The 18,533-nt window shown below is 40.3% G+C and overlaps 1 protein-coding gene across 1 annotated transcript in view; it reads left to right on the top strand.

The window, feature by feature from the left end:
* itgb7 (integrin, beta 7) overlaps positions 1–14,631 on the top strand; it is a 29,748-nt gene extending 15,117 nt beyond the window's left edge. Inside the window, exons 6-15 of the mRNA XM_010881531.3 lie at positions 119–271; positions 376–471; positions 579–668; positions 6,913–7,056; positions 8,208–8,398; positions 9,883–10,109; positions 10,954–11,161; positions 11,772–11,962; positions 12,480–12,640; positions 13,513–14,631. Of these exons, the coding sequence (XP_010879833.2) occupies positions 119–271; positions 376–471; positions 579–668; positions 6,913–7,056; positions 8,208–8,398; positions 9,883–10,109; positions 10,954–11,161; positions 11,772–11,962; positions 12,480–12,640; positions 13,513–13,581 (1,530 nt within the window). The 3' untranslated portion in view covers positions 13,582–14,631. The remainder of the gene's footprint in view (positions 1–118; positions 272–375; positions 472–578; positions 669–6,912; positions 7,057–8,207; positions 8,399–9,882; positions 10,110–10,953; positions 11,162–11,771; positions 11,963–12,479; positions 12,641–13,512) is intronic.
* The last annotated feature ends 3,902 nt before the right edge of the window (positions 14,632–18,533 follow it).

Genomic DNA, 18,533 nt, shown 5'->3' with positions numbered 1-18,533 from the left:
CAATTGGTATGTTTTTCCTCACACTTTATTTTTTCTCATCTTCTCTCTCTTTCTGTATCATTCCATTTATTCGTTTGTGTGTCTCTCATTCTCTCTCTCTTTCGCTCCTTCTTTCCAGAAAGAGATTGGTTGGAATAATGTCACACGAATCCTGGTCTACACATCAGATGACACCTTCCACATTGCCGGGGACGGCAAGCTGGCAGGGATATTTGAGCCTTATGATGGGACCTGTCATCTCAAAGGCAGCATCTATGAAGGCACTAAATATGTGAGTTATGTGATGGTCCGCACATAGATGTCCTTTTTCCAGCGGAGCGACTGACACTTGGACAGTGTGTGGATGTTCACTGCCCTTCCTTCCATGTGTCTCAGGACTACCCATCTGTTGGTCACCTCGCCAGGGTCCTGGCATCCAATAACATACAGCTCATCTTTGCTGTTACAAAGGAAAGCGTTGACGCCTACAAGGTTAGTCCTGACAGGTAAGATACTACTAAAATTTGATTACAAATGTTCACGGAAATTGTTAAACCTCTCTCTCTCGCTCTATCACACATTTACACACCCTTCTCTAGGCATTGAGTAATCTGATTCCTCAGTCAGTGGTAGGAGAACTGAAAAACGACTCGAGCAACGTGGTTGAGCTGATCAAAGAAGCCTACAGTGTGAGTATCTCAATGACGCAGTTGTTAAAAAACATGACCTACGTAATACAGTGTAACGCTTCAATGACCACAATGGTAAAAGGCTGAAATGAAAATATGTACAAATGGATAGAAATAAAATCCTAAAAAAGTGATGTATTCCAAAGACAGCATTATTTGAAACCAAGATGGTGAAGCTGTAAATAAAAGCAAGTCTGTGGTCATAGTCAGGAAACACTGCATACCAAAACCGGTAGAATGACACTGTGCACCTGATTACTCAAGTTGTGTGTTGTGTGCACAGGCAGATAAATAGCATGGGAGGGGTTTCATAACTCCATTTTCAGAAAAGCTGGGACGCTGTGTAGTATGTAAAGAAAAATTCATGTAGCTCGGCTTTGTTTGATGGCTTGTGACCATACATCTTCCTCTTGATCAAATTCCAGAGGTTTTCAATGGGGTTCAGGTCTGGAGATTGGGCTGGCCATGACAGGGTCTTGATCTGGTGGTCCTCCATCAACACCTTGATTGACCTTGCTGTGTGGCATGGATCGTTGTCCTGCTAGAAAAACCAATTCTCAGTGTTGGGGAACATTGTCAGAGCAGAAGGAAGCAGGTGTTCTTCCAGGATAACCTTGTACTTGGCTTGATTCATGCATCCTTCATAAAGACAAATCTGCCCGATTCCAGCCTTTTGCTCCACCAAATTTCACAGTGGGTGCGAGACACTGTGGCTTGTAGGCTTCTCCAGGTCTCCGTCTAACCATTACACGACCAGGTGTTGAGCAAAGCTGAACATTTGACTCGTCAGAGAGGATGATCTTACTCCATTCCTCTACGGTCCAATCATTATGGTATTTTGCAAACTTCAGCCTGGCTCTTCTTTGCTTCTCATTGGTGAAGGGCTTCTTTCTAGCTTTGCATGACTTCAGCCCTGCCCCTAGGAGCCTGTTGGGAACCGTCCTCGCCGTGCACTTCACCCCAGCTGCTGTTTGTCATTCTTATTGTAGGTCACTTGATGTTATCCTACGGTTGTTGAGTGACATTTGAATGAGTTGACGATCATCTCGGTCAGTGGACAGTAGTTTTTTCGCCCTCTGCCAGTCTGTAGCTTTGTCCCCAACGTCTGTTGCTTGACCTTGTTCTTATGAACCGCCCTCTTTGATTTTTTTCAGGATGGAAGCAACCTGACGCTCACTGTATCCTTCTGCTATTAAAAAGACAGAATTGAACCTTTCTTTTTCACACTCAAAGCTTTTCTTTTCATCTCTTTTGTCATGCTGAATAGCTGTTTTATTCAAATTACCTTTGAGGTACTACTTACACTGTTTTTGCCATCAAGCTGGTCCTCTTGCAAGAGGATTGTGATGACCACAACAGTGGTTTTTATACTTTTCCTCGTTAAATTAGATTAGGTTCAGGTCATCAGTACCTCATAAAAGTAAAATGAGGTGTGCCTGTGTTGTAATCTAACAGACACTGGAATGGAATTGTTGCCATACATGTAGAGATGCTGATTTAAGAAAAATTAAGAGTGGTCTCTTTATTTTTTCCAGAGCTCTAAAGTATTCATATCAGAATATTGATTTATACCACAGATTTGCATGGAATATGAGACATGAGAGCTGATTCAAGCAATTAATGTTTACATAAATATAATGCAACGTGCAGCATAACTTTTTAATAAATCATTATCAGAATATTAGCTTCTATAAATATCATAATCATCTTATCATGAAGATGCTTCCTTATTTGATGTGACAAAAGCATGAAAGTAAAATAATTGAGTTTATGCATTTATGGTAACATAAATATGGCGCAATACAGTCGTGCACTAGTTGGCTAACTGGCTTGTTGTGTGTCACTGCTAGCAAGTGCTTAGGCAGGCGTAGTCAACATGACGCTTACTGTCGACATGCCATGTCCGTGTGGTTTCTGTATCCATTTTCATGGACTTGGTTCCCAACAGTACACATTTTCATTGTAGCCCCAGCCAAGCACAGCTGATTCAACTCGTCAACTAATTATCAGGCTCTCATTGAGTTGAATTGGGTGTGCTTGTCCAGGGCTACAACAAAAATGTGTACTGTTGTGGGTACTCGAGGACCGGAGTTGGGAACCACTGGACTATGTCATGGACGAAGCAGGCAGATGTTCATTGGTGCAGCGCAGTGCAGAGTTGCAGCTGCAGTGCAGAGTTGTCAACAGCCCGTTTGGCCGCAATACACGCGACCTGCTGCAGGGACTGAGCAGGTTTTTGTTTAGTTGTTCCTTCCCTTAATAAACGACCCTGGCATATCGGCTTTCATCGGGAACGTACAACGTGAACGGCAGTACGTGTCCCTTGCCATTAGCGTTTTTGACCCATGAAACCTGTTCTTTCCACAAAAACAAAATGGTCACATTCGCTTTGCCTCATACGACACCATATTGGAATTGTGCTCTAGAATGCAGTATCAAAACAGATGAGCCATCGAATATTATTGGTTAAAAAGACGACACCGGTACTGTGCCACACAGGGGGGAAAAGAAGCGCCCCAGTCGCATTTTAATGCTAGAACAAGCAAAAATCGAAGCGGGAAGAGTAACAAAGATGACGAGCAAACGTTTTAATATGACGGTTTCAAAGAGCCAGATTTCAAAACAGCATATTTCCAAGGCAACCGTCTGTCAGGCTGTCATGTGACTCTTGCACTGAAACGTTTACTGTACACTTTTGTAGTGTTCCCAAGTCACAGACCCACAAGACTCATCAAAGAATTCATCAGAATTGCAAGTATCAGTCTAAGCAGTAATCAGTTCATTTAGTATGAAGCTTTGAGAATTGAAGCACTAATCGGTTAATATTTTAGAGTTTCCAAGTGTGATTGGATGCATAAATGGCACTCATATTCCTATCACAGCTCCTAAATGAAGGAGATTTATGTGAACAGGAAGTCTTTCCACTGCATTAATGTGCAGGTAGGCCAACTCAAATCCCATAATTAGTTAATGATTCTACTTGATTTGACATAACTAATTATGGGAATTGAAGATGTAATGTGGCTTTAAGTGTGACAGCACCAACGTCTCCATAGAGATGCACAATGCTTTTAAATGTGAATTTCTCCTAAATGATACAGTGAAATTGCTCTTTTTGCGGTGGACACTGAGGGGACATACCGTAACTCAAATCAAGTGGAATAGTTAACTAATTATGGGAAGTGAGGCTATAATGTGGCTTTCAGTGTGACAGCAGCAACATCTCCATAGAGATGCAATATGCATTTCAGTTTCTCCAAAATGCTACTGTAAAATGTGTCTATGTGTTGTAGACATAGAGGGGACATAACCATTCCACTTGATTTGAGAAAAGGTTACTAATTATGGGAATTGAGGCTGTAATGTGTCTTTAAGTGTAACAACAGCAACGTCTCCATAGAGATGCACTATACTTTTAAATGTGAATTTCTCATAAAATGGAACAGTACAATTGCTCTTTATGTAGTCAATACATAGAGGGGACCTACCTTAACTTAAATCAAGTGGAATCCTTTACTAATGATGGGAATTGATGTACAAAAACTAAAACAAGGTCTTAGTACACCGTATCTTAAGAAATGTTTATTGCATTATGTATCTCGTAATACAAAAAATTTAACCGAAAGAGCAAGACTGCTTTTCAGAGCGCTTTCACGAATCCTATGGAATAGACGCGCACAAAATGTTCAGAGTAGCTAGTTTGACCGTGTATTTTCAAGAGTCGGCTAAATTGACGGCAGTTTATTTACTGCGGTAAACCTAGACCACAGGTGTCGAACCGGTTCCACAAAGGGCCGAGTGTCTGCAGGTTTTTGGTTTTTCCTATAAATTGGTTCCTAGTTAATACCTACACAACCAGGTGAGGGTAGAAACTAACCAATCAGTGACCTAATTAACCAATCAAGTACAAGGAGAGAGCAAAAACCTGCAGACACTCGGCCCTCCGTGGAACCGGTTTGACACCTCTGACCTAGACGACTCTTGAAAAAACTCAGTCAAATTAGACGCTCTGAAAAATTGTGTGCGCGGCTATACCATAGTATTCGTGAAAGCGCTCTGAAAAGCAGTCTGCCTCGCAAGGCGTGTGCATGTCTTGATCTATCGGTTGTCTTTTTAGTACTTCAAGATACATTAATGCAAATAAACATTTATGTACATACGATATAGTAAGAAATTGTTTTAGTGTTTATGCATCTGATCCGGATCCCTTTTGAGAATACATTAGAATTTCCTATTGGGGATTATATTGCATTACATTTATTTGTTGCTAAACCACAAAGTATTTTCACTTCATGTTCAATCAGATGTCCTCTATAGTTACAACAAATACAGAGACACATCGCTTTGTGACTTTTGAGTAATTAACATTTCTAATAAATCTCTATGGAGATGTTAATAGTGCTACACTTATAGTAAAACTGCCGGCACATTTCTTATAATTTGTTAATGAATCCATTTTTGTTATTTTTGTTAAGGAAAGGCTCCTTTATTCATACAGAACATAAAGAGAATTTCTAAGGTAGCATTTTTGAGAAATGCACATTAAATATGTATAGGCCATTTCTATGGAGACTTGGATGCTGTCACACTTGAAGCTTCATTACAGCTTCCATTCCCATAATTAGTTAACCATTCCACTTGATTTGAGATAAGGCAGGCCTCTATGCATCCAACACAAAAAGACCAATTTCACTGTAGCATTTTGGAGAAACAGAAAGGTGTATATTGCATCTCTATGGAGACGGTGGGGCTGTCACACTTAAAGCCACATTACAGCCTCAATTCCCATAATTAGTAGAGGATTCCACTTGATTTGAGTTAAGGTATGTCCCTCTATGCGTAGACCACATAAAGAGCAATTTTACTATAGCATTTTGGAGAAACAGAAAGGCATAGGTATATTGCGACTGCTTTTCAGAGCGCTTTCACGAATCCTAGGGTTTAGACACGCACACAGTATTTCAGACTGGCTAGTTTGACCGAGTATTTTCAGGAGTTGGCTAAGTTGACCACAGTCAGATACCCTGGGTGTTTGAATCCTTGTCCTGGCAAACTGATGACAAATATACCGTCCAGGATGGAATTACCCCATATGGAAAAACTTTATTTTTGCATTGCAAAATGCAATTAGAATGTATGATGAATATATGTCGAATACATTTATTTTTATTCAAAATACATTACAGTGATGAAAATGTATTTCACCTTTTATTCTGAAATATAATTAACAATGTATGCATATATTTAACTTTATTCAAATTACATTTCAGCTATCAAAATTTATTTCACCTTTTATTTCCAAAATGTATAAATGCTTGTAAATTTTGTCCAAATGTATTTCAAAACAATTAATGTTCACAGTCCAAAATGACATTCGTGCAAGACGTTATATTTTTTCACTTCACAGCTGACCTGAAAATGATTCTACCCTTATTTCAACAAGCAACACAAACTGAGACCAATATCTCTTTGACAGCTTAACACAGGTGTTATTCCCTTGGAGGCCTCAGGTTTTAGTGGATATTGGGCCCAGCAAGGACGGTGGGGTCCCTTAGATGTAACCCTTTTTTTCTTTTCTGAAATCAATATTATATTACAGCCAATAATAGGATCAGATTTTCTAAACAAATGCAGCACACTTGTCCTCACAAAGTAGATCACACAATCAACACTTTCAAAATGTACATCATTAGTGACGTATTGATGACATTACTTTTAGATGTTGAAATACACATATATATTTATAGATATACATTTACAAATTTCATTTCATTTAGCGTTCACCAATAAACTCTAACGTAATGTAGCAACCTTGGAAAGACCACCACTCGCCCCTCTGAAATAGATATCCCTGTTTGGAGTATAGGTTAGCACACTTGTCTTAGAAACCAAGCATCATGATTTCAAGACATGACCTGCCAAGTGTTATGTTTTTAAAATGTATTCAAAAAAATATTTGTGTTGCATATGTGTATTTTTCAATACATTTGGTAATATATTTGTAAATATATTAATTACATTTAATTTCATTGGCCAATTTCTGTATTTTTAAATGTATCCCAAATATGTTTTAAAAAATATATTTAAAATGTCTTTATTTTCCGTATGAGACTTTAAAACGGTGAGGGATATGCTACTGCCACACAACTCTAAAAGACAGATTGGTGCACAGGGTTTGACATTTTTAGGGAAACCTTTCTGTCTATCATTTTGATAACTATGGAATGGCCTCATGTCTTCACAGAAACTGTCCTCCACCATCTTACTGGAGCACATTGGAGCCCCACAAGGTCTGGATGTGACCTACCAATCACACTGCACACCTGGAGTTGATAAAACCCCATGGCAGAGTAGGGGCGAATGCAAGAATGTCAAGCTCAACCAGAAGGTCTGTCTGGCCACAAAGCAGGGGTTGGGAGATGTGGGCAAGAACCTAATTAAAAATGTCTTCAATGGATGTACCCGATTAACTATCATTAATTAAAGTAATTATACTTTTTCCCAAACAAGAAATACACAATGTTTGGCAACCCTAAGAGTCCTTATGAACCAAATGTAAGGGAAGTATCTTCCCATTTATAAATGCATTTGTTTATAGTTCTTCTGAATCATTAGGAATTATTAAATGGAAAATCCACCCCTGGACTTTATTTGGGGGGTTCTTACAGTCTTCCTGTAACGTTCCAGGCAGGAGGCAGGACTCAGGTGAAGGGAGAATGGAGGACTTTTAATAAAATAACTAAGTAACAAAACAGAACAATAATAGTTATGTACCCCCTATGGTAGGGTAACCATAATGTACTGTTATACTAGGACATATTTTGTTGGTAATGAGGTGGTATTGTGAGGGCAAACAGTGATGACAGACACCAGAAATGCGATGTTAAACAATTTTTTTTTCTATAACACACAATAACATGGGTAAAGGGGCTGTGCGGGACCAAAGCAAAGAAAGTATAAGGGAAAATCTCCTGTAACCTGTCTACCCTACTTTAGCCAATTTAGACTCTCTAACTACCATAAATACAGGGAGTGGTCCGCCTAGAATCTTGCGGTAGGGAATTATGTAGTGTGGATTATGGTTGGAGATACAGTATCTCACAAAAGTGAGTACACCCCTCACATTTTTGTAAATATTTGAGTATAGCTTTTCATGTGACAACACTGAAGAGGGAAAATGGCTAATTGGGCCCAATCTGGACATTTTCACTTAAGGGTGTACTCACTTTTGTTGCCAGCGGTTTAGTCATTAATTGCAGTGTGTTGAGTTATTTTGAGGGGACAGCAAATCTACACTTTTATATAAGCTGTACACTCACTAATTTACATTGTAGCAATGTGTCATTTCTTCAGTGTTGTCACATGAAAAGACATACCCAAGTATTTACAAACATGTGAGGGGTGTACTGTATATGGAGAGACAGAGCCCATGATTTGTTTTTGCCCAGCGGCCTGTCATTATGAAACCACATAATGTGTCTAGTGTATTGGACCAATGTTTTTTTTGGTTTTATATATTATGTCTTTCCTTGCTCCCAGATTGACTTCCAGGTGAGGCTGAACATTTCAACATGTCTGAAAGAGAAGTCAGAGTTTTTCCTCAAACTTCAGGGCATCAGTGAGACCCTGAAGATCTCTGTGGAAACCTTGTGTGACTGTGAATGCAATGACTTTGAAGAACAGTCCGTGCACTGCAACAAAAATGGGACACTCACTTGCGGCACGTGCAGGCAAGTCTGTATTATGAAAACATTTCCTCATGCTCTAGTCAGTTTTCTAGAAAACTGTGATCATGCTGGTCTCCATAGATTTCACTGTTTTGACACTAGTGCAGCAGAGGATACAAGCAGACCTCCTGCACCACCCCAGGAGAGCATTAAATGACTCCACGCTAACAGCTAAAAGAAAATGCAGCTTCATATTTGCTCCATAAATGTTTGTTTAAAATTGAACTACTACTCTACTTTTGTGACCATGTACCGTAGGCTAATGTACTTTAGGCTACCGATCTGAGAACATTTTAACGTTCAGCAGGTCATAAGCGATACCCTAATCTAAAGAACAGTGATGAAGCAAACAAATATTGCTTGCGGAACGTGCACAGAGATCCTGCCTGTGTTGGAGCAGGACCGCCTCTCTAAATGTTAGAGCCGCTCCAGCCAAATGACGCACTCACCACTACGCCTCAAACACACTTAGTGTCAATTCACACTCTTTTTCCCATGCGTCATCTTGGTATGTGTGCAACAGAAGTTCACATTTCACTTGCCGCTGTCACTTCCGTCAAAACGATTCGGCGCACTACTTGAGGTATACGCTGGGTAGTTTCAAGACATGCAACACACAAAATACTCTCAACTGCCTCCCCAAGGCAATGCTGCAAGGCGAGTTCAAATTAAAAACTCAAAAGGAAATTCAAGCCAATGGTTGTCAGTTTCTTGCGCAAAATGTGATTGATCAAAGTGTCGCTGATACAGTATATATGTATATACACTATATGGCCAAAAGTAGGTGGACACCTGACTTGTTGGACATCCCATTCCAAAAACCATGGGCATTAAAAATAGAGTTGGCCCCCCGTTTGCAGCTATGACAACTGCCTGGGAATACTTTCCACAAGATTTTGGAGTGTCTCTGTGGAAATTTGTGCCCGTTCAGCAAAAGAAGATTTGAGAGGTCAGGCACTGATGTTAGACAAGAAGGTCTGGCTCACAATTGCCATTCCAATTCATCCCAAAGGGGTTCAGTGGGGTTGAGGTCAGGGCTCTGTGCAGGCCGCTCAAGTTCCTCCACACCAGTGTTTTACCCCACTACAGCTGAAGCTTGGCATTGCACATGTTGATGTGAGTCTTGTGCACAGTTGCTTGACCATGGAACCCCATTTCCTGAAGCTCACGATGCACAGTCCTTGCGCTAAAGTTTCTTCCAGAGGCAGTTTGAAACTCTTTGGTGAGTGGTGGAAGAGATGATAGGCGATTTTTACACTATGTGCTTCAGCACTCAGCGGCCACGCTCTGTGAGTTTGTGTGGTCTACCAATACATGGCTGGGCTGTTGGGTGGCAATGAGTGTGACTGAACTCAGTAATTAGAACGGATGTCCACATACTTTGGGCCATATAGTGGGCCTGTAAAATCTCCAATCCAAACAAATTAGCCAAAAGGCCTGGAGTTATCTTGTTTTTTTATAGTTCCTCTAAAATGTGTGCCCTGTAGTTGTTACGAAGGTTACCTGGGGCAGAGATGCAAGTGTCAGCGACCTAAGGACGTGACCTCTGACAACCCCATGGACGCATCCTGTCGGCAAGACAACTCTTCGCAGCTGTGCAGTGGGCACGGAAGCTGTGAGTGTGGGGTTTGCTCATGCCACGGCACGCATCGTGGCTTGTATTGCCAGTGTGATGACAACAGCTGTGCCCGTCATAATAACTTGCTTTGTGGTGGTGAGTAAACAAAAATAGTTCTAGACATATATTTTGATTGGTTATACAATGTATTCTTTAGCTGCAGCTGATTGATTAAATGCAAGTACATCAAACACTGAAATCACTGAAGTTGTCTATCATCTAATCCCTGGATCATACTGGAGTAAGGTGTGTGGGGCTTCACTGAAAATGGCATGCATGACATCACATCATTATGGGCCAGTTGGAAGTGGCTGCAATGTGAGGGGGGGGTGAGGGAGAAACAAAAAAAAGCTATGTTGTCAACAAGTTTTTGTAATTGTTAGGCCCAAAAGAGATACAGTTTTTATTAGAGATATAGGCTCTTAATGGGCTCACAGTCCAGCATCTGTTGCTGGACATCAGAGGACACTTGCGTAACCACTAGAGCCTATTCAATTCATGATATGAGGAGTGAGATGTCTGCTCTATAGGCTACCATACCTAGGGTCTATACCAGAAGTCACACCATTCTGATTCTCCACCCCAGCAGTTTCAATACATAAATGTATTGATTGACTCTGATTAATATTCTGCATTAATGCCAGACATAGTGCCAGACAAGTTATTTCTTTACGTAATGTCTTTAACAGTACTGGGCAAATCAACATATTGAAAATGACAGAGAAATTCTGAGATTAATTTTGCTTCCCTAGCCCGAAACCAAGCAGCATAATCAGCGTTCAACATGCATGTAAAAGTCACTAAACGACTCTGCTGGGTCACAGGTCTGAGGAACTCCCATCAGATCTGCTTCAGTATGACACAGATTACACAAGACAACTGTATATTTGGTCCATTTGGCAGCAGTGTTTGCCAGATGTTTGCTCCCTGTCTCCTGCAGGTCATGGGGAGTGTGACTGTGGAACATGTAAGTGTCAGACCAACTACACTGGCTCAGCGTGTGAATGCTCCACGCTCACAGACAAGTGCAGTACTGTTGGTACACTGTGCAATGGCCGGGGGAAATGCCAGTGTAACCAGTGCCAGTGCAACCAAGACTTCTTTGGATTTAACTGTTCCAATATTGCTGATCCATGCAGAAAATTCAGGTGAGTACAAGAAAAGTATTTCATCAGTATGAACTGAGCTTCCAGGTCGCCAAAGCATAGGGCTTTCAGGAAAAAGTCACACTACACTAATGCTGTGTGCACTGAAATTCTCATGTATGTACACAATTTAAGGACCTTATTTGTAAAGTTAGCACCTATTTGACATTTAAAAGGGGAATAATGACTAATATATACAACCCTGTTTCCAAAAAAGTTGCGACACTGTGTAAAATGTAAAAAGAAAACAGAATGCAAAGATGTGTAAATCATTTAAACCCTAAGTTTACTAGAAAATAGTACAAAGATAACATATCAAATGTTGAAACTGAGACATTTTATTGTCTCTTCATATTGTTCTCTGTCTCATCAAATATTATAATAAAAGTGGATTTCATCACTATTTTTGAATGTCTTTTTTAGGCATAAAAGGTAGGTTATTGAGGTTAGGGTTAGGTTAGGGTAAGGTTTAGGGTTAGAGTAAGGATTAGTAAAAACAAGATTTTAAGGGCAGTCAGCTTTGGTGTCCACATGTGATTGCTATGTAACTGTGTGTGTGTGTGTTTTGTATACCTTTATGTCTCTTACCCAGTCTTTACATTATATTTTCTAGGGACTGTGTGAAATGTCAATTGGATGGTAAAGATAGCCTACAAAGTAACTGCAGTGGTCAACTGTGTGATTCATTCAAATCCGAGCTGAAGGATGAAACACATGTATTCTCCTGCCCGCATGACACTTTCTCCTATGAACTGAAGCCTCAACCTGATGGCACAATCAAAATCATCTATGCAAGGCTGCCCCGTGAGACCATACCTTACTCTCATTACCATGAATCATTTTCAAGATTTAAATCTAACATGTACCATGTACTAATAACTAAGTACCTTTCTGGCTTACTATTTTCACCATTACTATTCTAAAACTACTCACTGGTGCTGGAGTTTTGGCATACCTAAAAGAATCACTCCAGTTACATACTTAGTTCTGCCCTATTCTTCTATGGTCATTCAGTTCAGTTTTTTTGGCATTTAGAAACTTGGGGACAGTAATTGGACACATTTTATTTCAAACCTATACAGTTTACATAAATCTTTTCCCCAACCTTTGAACAAATAGCAATGAAAACACGAATTGCACAACTACCTTTCAGATCACGTCTCTGATTTGTAATTGTATCATGAGCAAATAAGTTTATCTACAGTATGACCTAAAACCCTGGATATTTCTACGCACATATTTATATATTATTTATTGGCATGTCAGGCCCAGTCAAAACACATACTGTACTTTAACCTCCTTTTCTCCAATCCCCTTGCAGGCTCTATTGACAAGACCTATGCAATCATTGGTGGCTCTGTGTCCAGCATCATCTTCATTGGTATTGCAATAATTCTCATAATCAGACTGATGCTGGAGTACCGCTACCGGAGAGAGTACGCAAACTTCATCAAAGCAAAGGAGGCCGAAGTCTGGAAAGATGTGAGAGAAAAAACAGCAAACACATTACAATGAATCACAATGGCTGAGTTCAGGAAAGGACAGATCAAACCTTTTTCCCATTAACTGGTGTTTTGACCAATCATAACTGACATTTTCCACATCATATATTTTGGGCACAGTCCTAAAGTTTCTTCCAGAGGCAGTTTGAAAATCTATGGTGAGTGGTGGAACATAGAGTTTCACCACTTTGCCTGTTGGAAGCAGCACATGAATGTCAAATTATCAGGGTAAACTAGTTGCTTTTATAACCAAATACCTACAGTACATATTGTTCTCAGTCTCATTGGATATTATATTAATAGTGGATCTCATCGCTACCAAATAATGTACTCAATTACTTTTTAAAAGTCAATTTCAGTACTTGATGCTCTCTCACCCTGAAAGTAGATTATGGATTAAGAGGAAAAACTGTAATACCTGGTTTTCTTTGATTAATCATCCATCAAAAAGCGTCTGCTAACTTTAGACACTGCAAGCAAAATGTTCTTGGAAGCAATGTGGCCAAATTAACATGAAACCAAATATGGAATTGATATCAGGTAATTTGGGATGAATATTATAAATATGTTCACACATTACTTCCATTACATTTTTGCTGGAGGTGGCTAAAAGTCTCCTTATTGTCCAGTGAGAATATTTCAGGTCCAGAATTGAAGTGTGACTTCTGGAACGTGGTTAAAGGGAACATTGAATATGCATCTACTTTAAAGTTAAATTTTTAGATCGTAGCCTGACTGTATATGAATAGCCTGGTTTCATGTGAAATAGCAAGATTGGTATTGTGATATGTTGAGATTGATTGTTGATAGCACACTGCTTGCTCTTTAAACTAAACGTCTCCTTTGTTTCAGATCCACAATCCCTTGTTCCAGGACGCCACAACCACAGTTATGAACCCCATGCACATTCAAGAGGACTAATCCAAACTGACAATTCAGACAAAGAAAAAACAGTTTACAACAAACAGTTCAAAGCTTGTAATCTACTAATGACATATAAATCATATAATGTCATGTGGAATATTTTGGGACATTATTTCCTTTTAGGGGGAACCAATATTGATGAACTTGGTTAAACTAAGGTGTATCTATTAATCTTGTTGCGCCAAGCTTTAAACCTAGTTTTAAATTAATCTTAGTTGAATGTAATCTTAAATAAAATGTCATTTAGACTTTAAATCCAGCTCAAATTGATGTAATCTCAGATAGATGTAAACTATGTTGCTGCAACCCAATCTTATGGAATAAACTTTCTATTATTTTTGATGACAGTATAAATGTGGTTTTAGAATGCCCATCTTGACATGTGACTTTACCTTTGTTCTTCTAGTTTTAGTTGGAACAAAGATTTTGTTACAAAAACATTTAACACCATAGTGTACAGTGGAAGTCTACACACCCCTGTTAAAATGCCAGACCAAGAGAAATCATGTCAGAACTTTTTCCACTTTTAATGTTATAAGAGGGTGTGCACACTTATGCAACCAGGTTATTGTAAGGTTTTTTCAATTGAATTGTTCACATTATGGGTCACTTTAAAAGTGGAAAAAGTTATTTTGCTCACTATATTTTCTTTCCTCGAATAGCACATTTTGAATGATTAACTGGCTGTAAAGTGTATTCATAATTTAGACCAGCTGTAGTCTTTCTGTGTGTTTGATAATGTAAAATGTTTGTACAATAAAGTTATTTGTCGTGTAACTGGCAGAAAACAAAAGAGGAAAAACATTATCAGATGTAAATTTGTTCCCATGCTGTCTTTTTTAATTTCATGCCTAGGAAATTACTTTGTAAGTTTTGTTTCAATAAGATAGATTGTGTGGGCATTAGGACACTAATCTGAAGATATTTACACACAAAGTCCTGATGTAGGATAATCTTAAAGTGAAAGTACATTGAACAAGAAATAAATGCAACATTTCAATTGTATGCCGTTTACATGAACTGAAATAAAAGCTTCCAGTAATGTTTCATACGAATGTGTCTGTATTCAAAGTCATGGTAAATCTATGGATTAAAGCCTAATTTATTTCTTTAATTGTATTTGTTTCAATTGACTGATTACCTAAAATGTATCACCTCGTATTTATACCCCAGTAAAACAGGAAGTCAAGGATGTCCTCTGAACTCTTCCTAATGATGTGATGAACTTGAAATATCTATATGTAGAGAGAATCTTAATTTACAATTGATAAAAAATGACCATTCTATTCACAATACCCCATAATGACAAAGCAAAAACTAGTTTTAAGAATAAGAATATCTCATTCAATTGGCAGGAATCTAAGCTAATAAGTAAAGTTTTGTTCTCATCAGACCAGAGAATATTTTCCTCATGCACTCAGAGTCCTTCGGGCGGAATGTTATATGTCTTTTACTCAAGAGAGGCTTTTTCATGTTTTATTGTTGAAACATGTTTTTACTACTGATCAACATAAAAAAGTATACAATGTCCTAGTGAAAAATAATCTGCAAATTGTTATAAATTAATTACAAATATGAAACAGAAAAAATAATTTATTGCAAAAGAATATCATCATACTTTAATATACTTTATAATAATGTTATTATTTATTAACTAGATAATTTAGAAATGGTTAGACTAAATTAAGATTAGATTAACTAGATATTTTGGGTTAAAAAGTGTATTTTCCTTAGACAATTCCTGGTGAACACGTTAATAAATTACTCTAAAGAGTGGCCCCTTTTTAGTGATGAATGCAGTCCAAGCAAAAAAAGTGAAAAACCAATGGGAAAAGTGCTATAAGTTCATTATACACATTATTTTACGATCTAAAACAGGGCGTGAATGTTGCATTATCTTATTGGCTGGACGACACGGACGAGACGGCTGTGTTTACTGGAGATTTATTTTCTGCTGCTACTTAAGTTAACTGTTCATGTAAACGTCTGGGGTGGGGGATGAGAGAACCACTAGACACTGTAGAATATCGGAGAGAAAGACTACGAGGGACTTTTCAAGAGAGAGTGCAAAAAGGATCCAAAGGGTGATGGCGGTAAGGCACGGCTGTGTTGTGACTGCAGCAATAGGCGATAGTGAAGGGGAGAGTGAAGCTGCTGTGGAGCATAGTGGTACAGGTAAGGGCAAGGCAGCTAAGCATAAGGAGCAGGATAGGGGAACAAGGGATGTGAAGCTGACAGTAACCTTCTGTAGCTGTGGGGGTGCTCATAGTGTAGTGTATGGTGTGTGTGTGGAAATGAAACAGGCTGTGGAGGTACAACCAGTGAGGGAAGAGTGTAGAGTGTCCTATGCGGAGGTTTTGATGCGGGTTCAGGGGCGGAGGGTTGTACACAGGAAACATGGCTCAGGCCAAGGGTGGAGTTTGTCATACAGGGATATGGGGGGATCTGTTTGTCATACAGGGATATGGGGGGATCCGTTTGTCATACAGGGATATGGGGGGATCCGTTTGTCATACAGGGATATCTGGGGATCAGGCAGGGCATTGGGGGGCGGTAGTGCCACACTTGTCAGAGAGGGAATACCGTTTAGGGAGGTAGGTAAGGGTGTGGAGCTGGAGTATATTGTGTTTGAGCTGTGGGTGGGAGTGAGGCTTCTAGTGGTTGTGAACTTTTACAATCCCTGTTTGAGATTGGCACACGGGGACCTGGAAACAGTGGAGGGGCAAGCCGGGCAAAAGGTGGTGTGGTGTGGGCATTTTAATACTCACAGTACATTGTGGGGTGGGCTGCGAACGGATGGCAATGGGCAAGTTGTGGAAGGGTTCATGGAAGTAGCCAACCTGGTGTGCCTTAACGAAGGTAGTGGGACTAGGATTGATGTCAGGACAGGGAAAGAGTCGGTATTGGATCTGACGTTGGCTTCCATTAGGGTGGCAGGAGGTTGTGTGTGGGAGGTTTCAGGGGCCTCGGCGATAGGGAGTGATCACTACCCCATGAGGCGCTGTGATGGCAATTCCATCGATCGACACTCTTAAAGGATTAAGAACAGAGACAAAATTCTCTTGGCACAATTTAACTATTTAATTATTTGTAAATAAGAGAGACGCGTCAAACGCTTACAAACATAATCCTCCGAGGAGTCTCTGACTTAATACATGAACAGTCCGTATTTATTACAGTTAAAAGGGGTGTGGTAAGATGCTGCCCAGTTGTCCTATGTCAATAAAACACATTCCCTTTGTTCTATCACATGTTCTGGGCTTCAAACAAAGGGACAGGCTGTCCTCCCTCACATGGGTAACCTTCTCAACACCTGAGGAGTCACAATGTCTGGAGAAACAACAGACTTAACACTAAAGGGTTACACAGATTTACTGATTTACGAGTAACCCTCTAATCCGCTGGTGCCGGTCAAGGATGCCCCCTAGGCAAACACCAGATCCCTCTCTAACTACATTCCCTTTCTCATCTAAACATGGGGTCTCGGCATCTTTAACTATTAACCCATTTATACATGTACAGGACCTAGTATACATCAGTTCAAGAATTTCCACAACAGCATACAGTAGGCCGGAGACTGGAAAAGGAGGAGTTGGAGAGTGGAGTGGGGAGGTGGATGATTGATAGAGCAGATTGGAAACGGTAGGCCAAGAGGGCTTATTGGAGGAGGTTTTGTGATTCTATTTGGAGTATCCGGGGGCAATGGACAGGAGGGTGAACATAGAGGGGGGTCCCTATTAGGAAGCCTGGGAAGGATCCGACATAGCACTGACATCACATCTCTGTAAAGTTATGGAACAGATGATTGTCGGGAGATTGGTGTTTTTCATGGAGAGCAGGGGGTTGTTGGCTCCATATCAGAGTGGATTTAGGAAGGGAAGGGGAACTATGGACCCTGTTCTGTGTTTAGAGGCAGAGGTCAGGAAGGCACAGGTGAATGGGGAGGCAGTGGTGGCTGTCTTTTTTGACGTGGAGAAACCATATGACATGTTGTGGAAGGAGGGGTTGCTGATTAAGCTCGGAATCATGGGGGTTGGAGGCAGGACTTACAATTGGATTATAGACTTCCTGTTTGGTAGGTCAATTCAGGTGAGGATGTCCAGGAAATTTGCTGTGGAGAATGGAACCCCTCAGGGGAGCGTGATCAGTCCAGTGCTGCTTTCTATAATGATTAATGATGTGTACTGTCGGGTTCTGCAGGGTGTAGGTAGGTCGCTGTATGCTGATGATGGGGCATTATTGAAGAGGGGTAGAAATGTCACGTATGTTGTCAGGAAGGTTCAGGAAGTAGTAGAAGGGGTAGAAAGATGGGCAAGACAGTGGGGTTTTAGGTTTTCAGTGGAAAAGACAAAGGTGGTAATTTTCACAAGGTGGAAGGTGGGTGATGAGGTTAAAGTTCAGTTGTATGGGAGGACTGTGGAGAAGGTTGAGGTTTTCAGGTTTCTGGGTGTCGTCTTTGATGCCAGAACTGGACTATGGTGGACTATGGATGTATAGCTTATGGGTCAGCAGCAGTGAGCACTCTGGAAAGGTTGGATTGAGTTTGTAGTGGGGCATTTCAGACATCTCCGGTATCAGCGCTGCAGGTGGAGGTGGGGGAGTTGCCATTACACTTGAGGAGAAGGCAATTGTTGATTAATTACTGTGTTAATTTGCAGGGACATGGGGGTTTGCACCCTACAAAAGAGGTGTTGTTGGGGTGTTGGGAAGACAGTGGGAGGGAGATCATGAGCTTTGGGTGAGGGATGCCCTGGCCAGAGAGGTAGGTTTCGGAGGGAGGAAATTTAGTCCTACAGTGGATTTGAAATATAGACCTCCTTGGTTGCTTTTCCATCCAGTGGTGGATCTTGGAATATTGGAGATGGTGCAAGAGGATCAGTTGGGCCTCTGCTTTGCCGAGGTGGTTAAGAGGCGTCTGGAGGGTGGGTACCCAGAGTGTGTAGTTAAGA

The sequence above is a fragment of the Esox lucius genome, chromosome 17 (assembly GCF_011004845.1).
Source record: "Esox lucius isolate fEsoLuc1 chromosome 17, fEsoLuc1.pri, whole genome shotgun sequence".
Classification (NCBI taxonomy): domain Eukaryota; kingdom Metazoa; phylum Chordata; class Actinopteri; order Esociformes; family Esocidae; genus Esox; species Esox lucius.
The sequence above is the reverse complement of the archived record's forward strand: the minus strand, read 5'-3'. Positions and strand labels throughout refer to the sequence as shown.